The sequence below is a fragment of the Salvelinus alpinus genome, chromosome 15, assembly GCF_045679555.1.
Source record: "Salvelinus alpinus chromosome 15, SLU_Salpinus.1, whole genome shotgun sequence".
Classification (NCBI taxonomy): Eukaryota; Metazoa; Chordata; class Actinopteri; order Salmoniformes; family Salmonidae; genus Salvelinus; species Salvelinus alpinus.
This window is the reverse complement of record NC_092100.1, coordinates 23,773,242-23,787,323: the sequence shown is the minus strand read 5'-3', so window position 1 is coordinate 23,787,323 and position 14,082 is coordinate 23,773,242. Positions and strand designations below refer to the sequence as shown.

The 14,082-nt window shown below is 44.3% G+C and overlaps 1 protein-coding gene across 6 annotated transcripts in view; it reads right to left on the bottom strand.

Annotated features, from left to right (window-relative positions):
• LOC139539759 (A-kinase anchor protein 13-like) overlaps positions 1-14,082 on the bottom strand; it is a 149,900-nt gene that overhangs the window by 34,432 nt on the left and 101,386 nt on the right. For all 6 annotated transcript variants that reach the window (XM_071343025.1, XM_071343027.1, XM_071343028.1 and 3 more), the window contains exons 9-10: positions 7,860-7,941; positions 1,136-1,251 (exon numbers count right to left, since the gene is read on the bottom strand). In XM_071343025.1, coding sequence (XP_071199126.1) covers positions 1,136-1,251; positions 7,860-7,941 — 198 coding nt within the window. The remainder of the gene's footprint in view (positions 1-1,135; positions 1,252-7,859; positions 7,942-14,082) is intronic.

Here is a 14,082-nt window from a genome sequence, read left to right as displayed (position 1 = left end):
AGGACTAGAGCGAAGGTTCACCTTCCAACAGGACAACGACCCTAAGGACACAGCCAAGACAATGCAGGAGTCACTTTGGGACAAGTCTCTGAATGTCCTTGAGTGGCCCAGCCAGAGCCCAGACTTGAACCCGTTCGAACATCTCGGGATAGACCTGAAAATAGATGTGCACAGACGCTCCCCATTCAACCTGATAGAGCTTGAGAGGATCTGCAGAGAAGAATGGGAGAAACTCCCAAATACATGTGTGCCAAGCTTGTAGCGTCATAAACAAGAAGACTCGAGGCTGTAATAGCTGCCAAAGGTGCTTCAACAAAGTACTGAGTAAAGGGCCTGAATACTTATGTAAATGTTACATTTCAGTTTAATTTTATTTCATACATTTGCAAAAAATGCCAAAAAACTGTTTCTGCATTGTCATTACAGGGTATTGTATGTAGATTGATGAGGGAAAAAAATATTTAATCAATTTCAGAATATGGCTGTAACGTAACAAAATGTGAAAAAAGTCAAGGGGTCTGAATACTTTCCAAATGCACTATATATATTTCCTGATTTAGGACAGACACAAAAAAAAAAAAAAATTTGACTGTCCTTTTTGCCATTTATGAATATGTTCTTCAATGGTTTTATGGCCTTTAGTAGTAAATGCCAAAATCAGTATTTATCCACAAGAAACAATAAATGAGGACCAAGGCTGTAGTGTGACATTGCATTGGAGTGCCATTATGCCGCAGCCACCCTCCAGTGTGTAAACGTTGAAAAAAAGAGTGGGGGCATTGCAGGGGAGGAAGGGCGGTAATGAGCGTGCGAGGGGGATGAGGTCATAATGAGTTAGCTGGCCCAGGAAGGAGTGCTCATGGGAGGCTGCTGATGTCACATGGAACAGGCAAGCTGACCAGTCTGCTGTGGACTGAAGGTGGGGGCCAGAGGCCAAAACATAAACTAACGAATAGAGGGGCTGGGAATTATATGGAACTATATCACCAGAAACATACAACATAAAGTCATAGACCATGTTGTTTGTGTTATAGGATAACTGACTTATAATATACTTGTATGCTATCATGTCATAGCCACTCAAGACACATTGTGACTATAAAGGGAATGTCTCGTTCCAGTGTGCTGATCTCACCTTTCTGAAGACACTGTTCTCTCCCAGACTGTCCAAATCACTGACTGAGTCCCGCAGGGCACCAGTGGTCGACACAGAGCCTCCAACACTCTCTGAGCATGGGGATACTGGGAATTCTGGGAAAGAGAAAATTGGTATTAAGATTAGAGTCAGATATTTACCATGGCAAGGCAGCACATATTTAATTTTAAAATTTAACCTGTATTTAACTAGGCAAGTCAGTTAAGAACACATTCTTATTTACAATGACAGCCTACTCCAGCCAATGCAGAGTCAATTGTGTGCTGCCCTATGGGACTACCAATCACAGCCAGATGTGATACAGCCTGGATTCGAACGAGGTACTATAGCGCCGCCTCTGGCCCTGAGATGCAGTGCCTTAGACCTCTGCTCCAATCGGGAGTCCCAAGTCAACAGGCTTTAAAATACAATCCGATTTTTCAATATCAAAACACAACAGAAAGATTGATCATCAAGGTCACAATTTCTAAGAGAATTGGGCCAGATACACCACTTTGATCACAACACAGTCAAATGATCAGGAAGAAAAATGTGCTGCAAAACATCCTTGCATCGCTAGTTGCAATCGTTTTGGGCAGGATGTTGATGTCAGAAAGGATTTTATTCTATATGAGTATAGTGTATGAGTGGGTTGTTGTTTTGTCATTGTTTGGCCTAGCAACCGGTGGAACAGTGGAAGTGAAAGCCTAAAGTGAAGGGAAAACCATAACAGAAACACAAGATACAGAGATGCAGTGATTTGGAGATATTTTTAAGCTATGATCAAATCAAATGTTATTGGTCACATACACATATGTAGCAGATGTTATAGCAGGTGTACCGAAATGTTTGTATTCCTAGCTCCAACAGTACAGTAGTATCTAACAATGCAGTAGTATCTAAAAACGATTCACAACAATACATACAAATCTAAAAGTAAAAGAATGGGATTTAGAAATATATAAATATTAGATTGAGTGGCATTGACTAAAACACAGTAAAATAGAATACAGTACATACATATGAGACGAGTAAAGCAGTATGTAAACATTATCAAAGTGACAAGGGTTCCATTATTAAAGTGGCCAGTGATTCCAAGTCAATGTATATAGGGCAGCAGCCTCTAAGGTGCAGAGTTGCGTAACCGGGTGGAAGCCGGCTAGTGATGGCTATTTAGCAGTCTGATGGCCTTAAGATAGAAGCTGTTTTTCAGTCTCTCGGTCCCAGCTTTTGATGCATCTGTACTGACCTCGTCTTCTGGATCATAGCGGGGTGAACAGGCCGTGGCTCGGGTGGTTGATATCCTTGATGATCTTTTTGGCCTTCATGTGACATCGGGTGCTGTAGGTGTCCGGGAGTGCAGGTAGCTTGGCCCCGGTGATGCGTTGGGCAGACCGCACCACCCTCTGGAGAGCCCTGCGGTTGCAAGCTGTGCAGTTGCTGTACCAGGCGGTGATACAGCCCAACAGGATGCTCTCAATTGTGCATCTGTAAAAATTTGAGGGCTTTAGGGGCCAAGACAAATTTCTTCAGCCTCCTGAGGTTGAGGATACGCCATTGCGCCTTTTTCTCCACACTGTCTGTGTGGGTGGACCATTTCAGATCGTCAGTGATGTGTACGCTGAGGAACTTGAAGCTTTCCACCTTCTCCACTGCGGTACCGTCAATGTGGATAGGGCCGTGCTCCCTCTGCTGTTTCCTGGAGTCGACGAACAGCTCCTTTGTTTTGTTGACATTGAGTGAGAGGTTATTTTCCTTGCACCACTCTCCCAGGGCCATCACCTCCTTCCTGTAGACTGTCTCGTTAGTGTTGGTAATCAGACCTACTACTGTTGTGTCGTCTGACAAAAGTGATGATTGATTGATGATTGAATTGGAGGCATGCGTGGCCACGCAGTCATGGGTAAACAGGGAGTCTTGGAGGGGGCTGAGCACACACCCTTGTGGGGCCCCTGTGTTGAGGATCAGTGAAGTGGAGGTGTTGTTTCCTACCTTCACCACCTGGGGGGTGGCCCGTCAGGAAGTCCAGGACCCAGCTGCACAGGGTGGGGTTCAAACCCAGGGCCGCGAGCTTAATGATGAGCTTGGAGGGTACTTTGGTGTTGAATGCTGAGCTATAGTCAATGAACGGCTTTCTTACATAGGTATTCCTCTTGTCTAGATGGGATAGGGCAGTGTGCATTGCAATGGCGATTGCATCGTCTGTGGATCTATTGGGGCGGAAAGCAAATTCAAGTGGGTTTAGGGTGTCAGGTAAGGTAGAGGTGATATGATCCTTAACTAACCTCTCAAAGCACTTCATGATGACAGAAGTGAGTGCCACGGGGCGATAGTCATTTAGTTCAGTTACCTTGCCTTCTTGGGTAGAGGAATATCTTGAATCAATTGGGGACAGCAGACTGGGAAAGGGAAAGATTGAATATGTCTGTAAACACACCAGCCAGCTAGTCTGCGCATGCTCTGAGTACGCAGATAGGGATGCCATCTGGGCCGGCAGCCTTGCGAGGGTTAACACGCTTAAATGTCTTACACACGTCGGCCACGGAGAAGGAGAGCCTACATTCCTTGGTAGTGGGCCACGTCGGTGGCACTGTGTTATCCTCAAAGCGGGCGGAGAAGGTGTTTAGCTTGTCCAGAAGCAAGACGTTGGTGTCCGCGACGTGACTGGTTTCCCTTTGTAGTCTGTGATTGTCTGTAGACCCTGCCACATACGTCTCGTGTCTGAGCCGTTCAATTGCGACTCTACTTTGTCTCTGTACTGACGTTTTGCCTGTTTGATTGCTAAACGGAGGGAATAACTACACTGTTTGTATACGGCCATATTCCCTGTCACCTTGCCATGGTTAAATGGGGTGGTTCGCGCTTTCAATTTTGCATGAATGCTGCCATCTATCCACGGTTTCTGGTCTGGGTAGGTTTTAATAGTCACAGTGGGTACAACATCTCCTACACACTTCCTGATGAACTCAGTCCCTGTATCCGTGTATTCGTCAATGTTATTCTCAGCGGCTACCCGGAACATATCCTAGTCCGCAGGGAGGAGCAAAATGGAGTTGTGATCTGATTTGCCAAAGTGAGGGCGGGGGAGGGCCTTGTAGGCATTTCGAAAAGTTGAGTAGCAGTGGTCCAATGTTTTACCAGCGCGAGTACTACAGTCAATGTGTTGGTAGAACTTCGCTAGCGTTTTCCTCAAATTTGCTTTGTTAAAATCCCCAGCTACAATAAATGTGGTTTCCAGTTTGCATAATGTCCAGTGTAGTTCTATAACTGAAGATATTTATCTTGGGAATTAATATGGTCGGATATGATTGAGGTATTCTAGGTCGGGTGAACAAAAGGACTTGAGTTTCTGTATGTTATCACAATCACACCATGAGTGGCTGAAACATACATCCCCGCCTTTCTGCTTCCCGGAGAGTTTTTTATTCCTGTCTGCGCGATGTACTGAGAACCCACATGGCTGTATGGACGGGGACAGTATATCCTGAGAGAGCCATGTTTCCGTGAAACAGAGTATGTTACAATCCCTGATGTCTGTCTGGAAGGAGATCCTCGCCCTGAGCTCATCTACTTTATTATCCAGAGACTGAACATTAGCGAGTAATATACTCAGAAGCGGTGGATGGTGTGCACGCCTCCTGAGTCGGACTAGAAGTCCACTCCGAATATCTCTTCTCCACCGGCTGTATTTTGGGGCAGCCCCTGGAATAAGTTCAATTGCCCTGGGGGATACGAACAAAGGATCCAATTCGGGAAAGTCGTATTCCTGGTCGTAATGCTGGTGAGTTACTGCCGCTCTGATATCAAAAGTTATTTCTGGCTGTATGTAATAACACAAAACATTTTGGGCTAATAATGTAAGACATAACACACAAAAAAAACTAAATACTGCAAAGTTGCTTAGGAGCTAGAAACAGAACTGCCATATAAACTCAGCAAAAAAAGAAACGTCCTCTCACTGTCAACTGCGTGTATTTTCAGCAAACTTAACATGTGTAAATATTTGTATGAACATAAGATTCAACAACTGAGACAGAAACTGAACAAGTTCCACAGACATGTGACTAACAGAAATTGAATAATGTTCCACTGAACAAAGGGGTGGTCAAAATCAAAAGTAACAGTCAGTTTCTGGTGTGGCCACCAGCTGCATTAAGTACTGCAGTTCATCTCCTCCTCATGGACTGCACCAGATTTTCCACTCTTCCACCAAGGCACCTGTAAGTTCCTGGACATTTCTGGGGGAATGGCCCTAGCCCTCACACTCTGATCCAACAGGTCCCAGATGTGCTCAATGGGATTGAGATCCAGGCTCTTCGTTGGCCATGGCAGAACACTGACATTCCTGTCTTACAGGAAATCACGCACAGAACAAGCAGTATGGCTGGTGGCACTGTCATGCTGGAGGGTCATGTCAGGATGAGCCTGCAGGAAGGGTACCACATGAGGGAGGAGGATGTCTTCCCTGTAACGCACAGCGTTGAGATTGCCTGCAATGACAACAAGCTCAGTCCGATGATGCTGTGACACATCGCCCCAGACAATGACGGACCCTCCACCTCCAAATCGATCCCGCTCCAGAGTACAGGCCTCGGTGTAACGCTCATTCCTTTGACAATAAACGCAAATCCGACCATCACCCCTGGTGAGACAAAACCGTGACTCGTCAGTGAAGAGCACTTTTTGCCAGTCCTGTCTGGTCCAGCGACGGTGGGTTTGTGCCCATAGGCAACGTTGTGCTGGTGAGGACCTGCCTTACAACAGGCCTACAAGCCCTCAGTCCAGCCTCTCTCAGCCTATTGCAGACAGTCTGAGCACTGATGGAGGGATTGTGCGTTCCTGGTGTAACTCAGGCAGTTGTTGTTGCCATCCTGTACCTGTCCCGCAGGTGTGATGTTCGGATGTACCGATCCTGTGCAGGTGTTGTTACACGTGGTCTGCCACTGCGAGGACGATCAGCTGTCCGTCCTGCCTCCCTGTAGCGCTGTCTTAGACGTCTCACAGTACGGACATGGCAATTTATTGCCCTGGCCACATGTCCAGTCCTCATGCCTCCTTGCAGCATGCCTAAGGCAAGTTCACGCAGATGAGCAGGGAGCCTGGGCATCTTTCTTTTGGGGTTTTTCAGAGTCACTGTGACCTTAATTGTCTACCGTCTGTAAGCTGTTATTGTTATTACGACCGTTCCACAGGTGCATGTTCATTAATTGTTTATGGTTAATTGAACAAGCATGGGAACCAGTGTTCAAACCTTTTACAAAGAAGATGTGAAGTTATTTGGATTTTTACGAATTATGTTTGAAAGACAGGGTCCTGAAAAAGGGATGTTTCTTTTTTTGCCGAGTTTATGTCGGCGAAATCTTACTTAATGGCAACTAATCTCTGCACAGATGTGAACAGTAGTCTAAATCCTATGAAATAATGAGCTACATAAACTCTCTTCTTCAGACATCAAAGGTAGTAAAGGTAGGGTAGCCTTGTTCGTGAGCTGCACAGTGTGCTGCATGCCTGGCCTGCCAACCAAAGGGGTGCAGTGATACCGAAGGGACACATGGTACAGTAGGGATAGGATTCAAAGAAAGCAGGGCCATTCCATACCCATCTTATCTGCATCAATGACCTTACCATTTCAGTGCTCCAGACTGCGACTATTTAGTTGCCGTTTTCGACCCTTTGAATTGACTGTGCAAGTTCAATTCTTAATTGGTGGCATTGGTGCGAGCTGCACATTCTATCTACATGGTCATCTTACTTAAAATGTTTAATTTTTTTAGGAGGCTGAAACCATGATTTGGTCATAAAGTCAAGTACATTAACCTCATCATTCCTAAAGAAAGTGTCTGCCTGCCCCTGTACCTGTTTCACTGCTGTGTGGTGCAATCCACTCTCTCTCCTTTCCATGGAAAATATTTATGTTCCAGGATAAAACAAATAAAGTGTTCTTATTGTATAACATTTTAGATTGTGGGGAAACCACAGCTATCATAGTTCTCAGCTTTCTGTAGGTATCATTTTTATATCTCAACTCTAAATTTTGCGCTCAATATAAAGTATTTTACAACGGAGATACTTGATATGGCTTTGAGATATGGAATGCGCAAAATGCGATATGGCCATTGCGATTGCATAGGCCTCATTGGGCAGCATAGGCTACAACAAAATTAGTAAATTACTTGCCTGAACGTTTAGGCATTTTTGTTTAGGCATTTTAGTTTGTTTGATAATTGGCAATGTGAAAACAACTGGACCAAATGAAAAAAATACAATGTAACAAATAATCAAAATGATTTGAACTATAGCTCAGAACTGTGTGTGAAAACGCCCTAAGCCTCTCTCTCTCCTCCTACAAAGCGATGCTCTCTCCTCTACAGTATGTCTTAATCCTCTGAAATCAAGTTACAACCTCGCCTTTCCAACTGAGATCCTCCAGAAATCAAATTACATTCTGGCAAATGCTCTTCCATGATCCAAGCAAGGACCTCTGGAACTCTGACAACCCTCCTAATCTTAATTTATGCTCCTCTCTATCTTATATAACCCTCAATGATTAGTGACTGCCTGACAGAAAAAAAACTCAACACTGGCAATGCCATGGCTGGAAATTGTCAATACAAATTCCCCTGACAAGCTGCCTTGAAGACAGACTTCCTTTGACTAACAGATCTGTATGTAAGTTCCCTTAGCCTCATCTACAGTACAGCATCATATTTTGACTCGTTCTTACCTGTGCATTCTGGGATCGTGGTCTTCACCTGTAGTGTGGGATCTGTGCAGGGCTGGACAGGGTAAAATGACTCTTTGTGGATCTGTAAACAGAAGAAATTTGGGATCAACAAGACTGAACTTATACAACAGATGTCTTCAGCAATGTAGAGGGTAAACATTTTTAGTTTTTGAGAGACAAAACCACTACTGGATATTCACCAACTGCCCGTTTCTCCGAAGTTTCTATTTTCATAAACCCCAAGAATCTGAGAAGAATTCCTAGTATTCTCAACCACATTGTCTTGGCTGGTTGGTGTTGTATGAACAGTCAGACAGACTTACAGTAGTGTTAGTCTCAGGACATTAACATTGATGGCCTCTACTTTGGAAGACCCCATTTTCCCTACCACAGAACCATTTTCCCTACCACAGAACCCAGCCTTGCATAGGGGAGGGAGAATAAATACATTCCTGGAGGTAGAGAGAATCTAATCACGTGAATAAAAGACCACAAACAGTGGGACTGTGCCGCGATCTGACTTGCCAGGCCCACATCTGGCCTATCCCATGGGCCCAGGTCTGCTAAAGGCAGCATACAGGCAGCATAAAGGCAGCATACAGGCAGCAGGCTCTCTGTCTGGAACAGCCTGGGCTGAGCTAAGCTGAGACTGCTGCTCACCACACATGCTGCTGGGAATTTGGACTGGGAGTCAGAGAGGAATTCTGCCCACATGTAAACATGAGGCCTGATTGACATTCAGCTAACAGCTGCTAGCAGTCTGAGGCTCTGGGTCTAGCAGGAGTTCAAGTAATATAATGATGATTAGTGTTCACTGTTCAGATGGCAGTACGAGCAGAATGGAAGAGGGAGAACACAAACACTCAGATTCATACAGAGAGTGATGACAAAATGAATAGAGATAAGCTATTGCTTTTTCTAGCAGATGCCCTTATTACAACCCAAATACATTAGTTGAAAATTTCAAGAGTTACAATATAGTGACTACAATAATTACACTTCTCCGGGGAGGGGTTTATTGAGAACTTGGCCATGGAGAGTTGAAGAGGACAGAGAGGAGATTCACACCGCTCAGCCTCAGTACCCCATCATACATCATCAGCCCCAAACATCACACCCACAGGCAGACCACTCATCATGTGACTCCAGCTCGCCAACTACAGAGCCAATCCTCCCATGTACTGTACGTGTGTTTGTAAAAAGTGTGTGTGTGTGCATGCTTGCGTGTGTGTGTGTGGCTGTGTGCTTTTGCTTTTACTATCTTTGTGGGTACCATAAGTCCTCACAAGGATAGTAAAACAAGGACAATTCGGACAATTGAGGACATTTCACTGGTCTCCACAAGAAAAAAGGCTATTTTAGGCTTAAGGGTTAGGTTTAGGGTTAGGGTTAGAATTAGGGTTAGGTTAAGGTTTTAGGGAAAATAGGATTTTGAATGGGAATCAATTGTTTAGTCCCCACAAGGATAGTAAAACAAACATGTGTGTGTGTGTTTACATGAGTATATTATGCGAATGCTCTTGTGCATGCAAGTGTGACTGCATGTGTGTGTGTGTGTGTGTGTGTGTGTGTGTGTGTGTGTGTGTGTGTGTGTGTGTATCTGCTTATGTTGATATGTGTTTATCCAGGACATTCTCCAGTCACACACACAAACACGCATGAGCAGCTGCTGATTACAGGGCCTTATTGTTCCTCCCCTTATCAGCTGCTGCTGCTCAGACCCAGGCCAAGGGGACAATACGGACACGTGACCTGGAGATACTATCCTCTCAGACCACACAATGGCTTTACCACACCACACCGCCCACGGAAAGATAGATGACCAATGACCACATCTCAACATGCTTTTATCACTTATAGACAACCCACGTTGGGACCTCATCAAGGTTTATCTCACATAGACAACCCACGGACACATCGCAACATGCTTTTATCACTTATAGACAACCCACGTTGGGACCTCATCAAGGTTTATCTCACATAGACAACCCACGGACACATCGCAACATGCTTTTATCACTTATAGACAACCCACGTTGGGACCTCATCAAGGTTTATCTCACATAGACAACCCACGGACACATCGCAACATGCTTTTATCACTTATAGACAACCCACGTTGGGACCTCATCAAGGTTTATCTCACATAGACAACCCACGGACACATCGCAACATGCTTTTATCACTTATAGACAACCCACGTTGGGACCTCATCAAGGTTTATCTCACATAGACAACCCACGGACACATCGCAACATGCTTTTATCACTTATAGACAACCCACGTTGGGACCTCATCAAGGTTTATCTCACATAGACAACCCACGGACACATCGCAACATGCTTTTATCACTTATAGACAACCCACGGACACATCGCAACATGCTTTTATCACTTATAGACAACCCACGTTGGGACCTCATCAAGGTTTATCTCACATAGACAACCCACGGACACATCGCAACATGCTTTTATCACTTATAGACAACCCACGTTGGGACCTCATCAAGGTTTATCTCACATAGACAACCCACGGACACATCGCAACATGCTTTTATCACTTATAGACAACCCACGTTGGGACCTCATCAAGGTTTATCTCACATAGACAACCCACGGACACATCGCAACATGCTTTTATCACTTATAGACAACCCACGTTGGGACCTCAAGGTTTATCTCACATAGACAACCCACGGACACATCGCACCATGCTTTTATCACTTATAGACAACCCACGGACACATCGCAACATGCTTTTATCACTTATAGACAACCCACGGACACATCGCAACATGCTTTTATCACTTATAGACAACCCACGTTGGGACCTCATCAAGGTTTATCTCACATAGACAACCCACGGACACATCGCAACATGCTTTTATCACTTATAGACAACCCACGTTGGGACCTCATCAAGGTTTATCTCACATAGACAACCCACGGACACATCGCAACATGCTTTTATCACTTATAGACAACCCACGGACACACCGCAACATGCTTTTATCACTTATAGACAACCCACGGACACATCGCAACATGCTTTTATCACTTATAGACAACCCACGTTGGGACCTCATCAAGGTTTATCTCACATAGACAACCCATGGACACATCGCAACATGCTTTTATCACTTATAGACAACCCACGTTGGGACCTCATCAAGGTTTATCTCACATAGACAACCCACGGACACATTGCAACATGCTTTTATCACTTATAGACAACCCACGTTGGGACCTCATCAAGGTTTATCTCACATAGACAACCCACGGACACATCGCAACATGCTTTTATCACTTATAGACAACCCACGTTGGGACCTCATCAAGGTTTATCTCACATAGACAACCCACGGACACATCGCAACATGCTTTTATCACTTATAGACAACCCACGTTGGGACCTCATCAAGGTTTATCTCACATAGACAACCCACGGACACATCGCAACATGCTTTTATCACTTATAGACAACCCACGTTGGGACCTCATCAAGGTTTACCTCACATAGACAACCCACGGACACATCGCAACATGCTTTTATCACTTATAGACAACCCACGGACACATCGCAACATGCTTTTATCACTTATAGACAACCCACGGACACATCGCAACATGCTTTTATCACTTATAGACAACCCACGTTGGGACCTCATCAAGGTTTACCTCACATAGACAACCCACGGACACATCGCAACATGCTTTTATCACTTATAGACAACCCACGTTGGGACCTCATCAAGGTTTATCTCACATAGACAACCCACGGACACATCGCAACATGCTTTTATCACTTATAGACAACCCACGTTGGCACCTCATCAAGGTTTATCTCACATAGACAACCCACGGACACATCGCAACATGCTTCGACAGTATCACACCAGACGACCCACATTCGGACATAAGTGTGGTTTATCACGAAAACAGAGGACACATAAGGACCTTTCTATCCCTTTATAACCTGTAGATGACCCTATGGAGACCTCACCAGGATCTTATCACATAAGGCAACCCCATCCTATCACAGACCAGCCCCACAATGCACCACCCTTTATCCAACCTGACTCTAAGATTTAAAGGTCCTGACTGAATCAATGACTATGGTCCCATCAACCCAGACCCAGTTGAGTTTGTGACAGCCTCCTGGGCCCCTGGTTGTGTGCCCAGTCCACATCAAACACAGGACTCTGACACCAGACACAGTTCATTGACAAACTGCTGGACACATAGCTGGATTCCATTCTGATGCCATGTTGTGTAGTAATCAATTGTGATGTTAATGAGCCTAGCAGTCTGGGTTGGTAGGACACACAACCTGATCTACAGTCAGCGAAATCGTATGTGACATCTTGGCTAAATATCCTTCTGAAGACCTCGACTCTGACTCAACCACATACATAGAGCCACAGTAATCAAGAAATATGCAATACCTAACACAGGTCTGTATTACTATACAGTACATTCTCAAAATGGGCAGAAAAATGATCAGCTATCTGGACTTCCAGAGGAGAGTTCACTGTCTATTGGGTTTCCACCACTGAGGAGAGAAAAGTCAAGAAGGCCAGGATATTTTTGTTAAAGAGGAAATACATCAGTCAATCAGTTACCTGTCTGGACTAAACAGTTCTTAAGGGCCAGAGATTGAAACACACAGTACAAACGGAACTATTAAGAAACACTGAACAAAGGATACACATCCAGGATCCATCACACTATGATTTATGGTCCAACAATTAAGTTATGAAGCCATTCCACTGCTTTCTTTCGCAACACAAACATGTGCACTGACGTTCATTACTAATGACAACTTACTTGATGACAGAACTGATTGAGTCAGGTAAAAGTCAATTATATTTCAAAGCATGAAACCCAATAAAGTCTATATGCATTTTTGTTATGTGTGTGTGAGAGTGAGAGTGAGAGTGAGAGTAGGAGTGAGAGTGAGAGTGAGAGTGAGAGTGAGAGAGAGAGAAAGAGAGTGGGAGAGAGAACAAAGTCTATGTGTACATTGCTCTTCTCTGTAGTGGGAATGTGAAAACGTGGATTTCCCCATGCTTGTGGTTAATTGTCTTAGCCCCACTAGAGGGATGTGGGGGGAGGGGGCTTCTATACCAGGGGCTCTGCACAGTCAAAGTAGCTAGTGGACAATGCACAAGGCCTAATTGATGGGCCTGCCTACAGCCCAGTCAATCACTGAGCAGCCTCTGTGTGCCCTGCAGCGCTGGGCGGAGGAGAACACTACACTCTTATCCTCCAGAAGCCCAGGGTCCAGGCCCCACAGCAGACACACACACACCGGACACACATATGCAACATACAATATAGAACATGAGACAAGGACACAGTTCTTACTGTATACAATGCATGCAGGTACAGACACATATCCATTCTTATCCAACAATGAATAATAATTCATTTTTGTTCTATTCTATTTTATTATATTCTATACAAAAATAGCATGCATTTACACAGTATTTCAGGCCTTAAGCCTGTCTCCTGTGCTGTCTGAGAAAAGTAGATGATCAGCTAAAAATTGATAAAGGTGGGTGGAGAAAGAGGCTCAATGTTCAGAAGTGTCCCTGATGGAAAATAAACCAAATATAGTGTATGGCAGACAGAGACTTGCCATTTCCACAGTGACAGCCAATGGCTGGCGTGACACAGTGGCACAGCAATGGAGAGGAATGTCCTTGGAGAGAACTCATTTGAAGTGCTTTGTTACAGTACTTACAGTGTAGATAAAAACAACACTGCCAAGCTTAGTTTACGCACATACGATCAATACATGCACTTGGAATAGATTTGTAAATAGTTTTTATTTAACTTTTATTTATTCAGGCGAACCCATTGAGACCAGGGTCTCAATTACAATGGTGCCCTGAGGACAACAATACAACAAATTCAAAATGATCAATAAAAATAAACTGAAAATTACATAATCAACACTACAGCTTCAAACACCACAAATACAATTGTTTACATTAAATCCAAACAGTTGCAATTCTCATTAAATTCATTCAACATTAAAGTCCTAAACTGCCCTAGAGGCACCAGAGTCAAGATGAGTTTTGTAGACTATTCCAAAAATGGGGGGGCACTAAAACTGAAGGAGGCTTTACCGAGATGAATTCTTCTGAAGCTGAGGCATAGTTAATAGAGCTGGGGGGGGGGGATAATTTCATACAACATTTCTCCCAGGAGTGGTACTA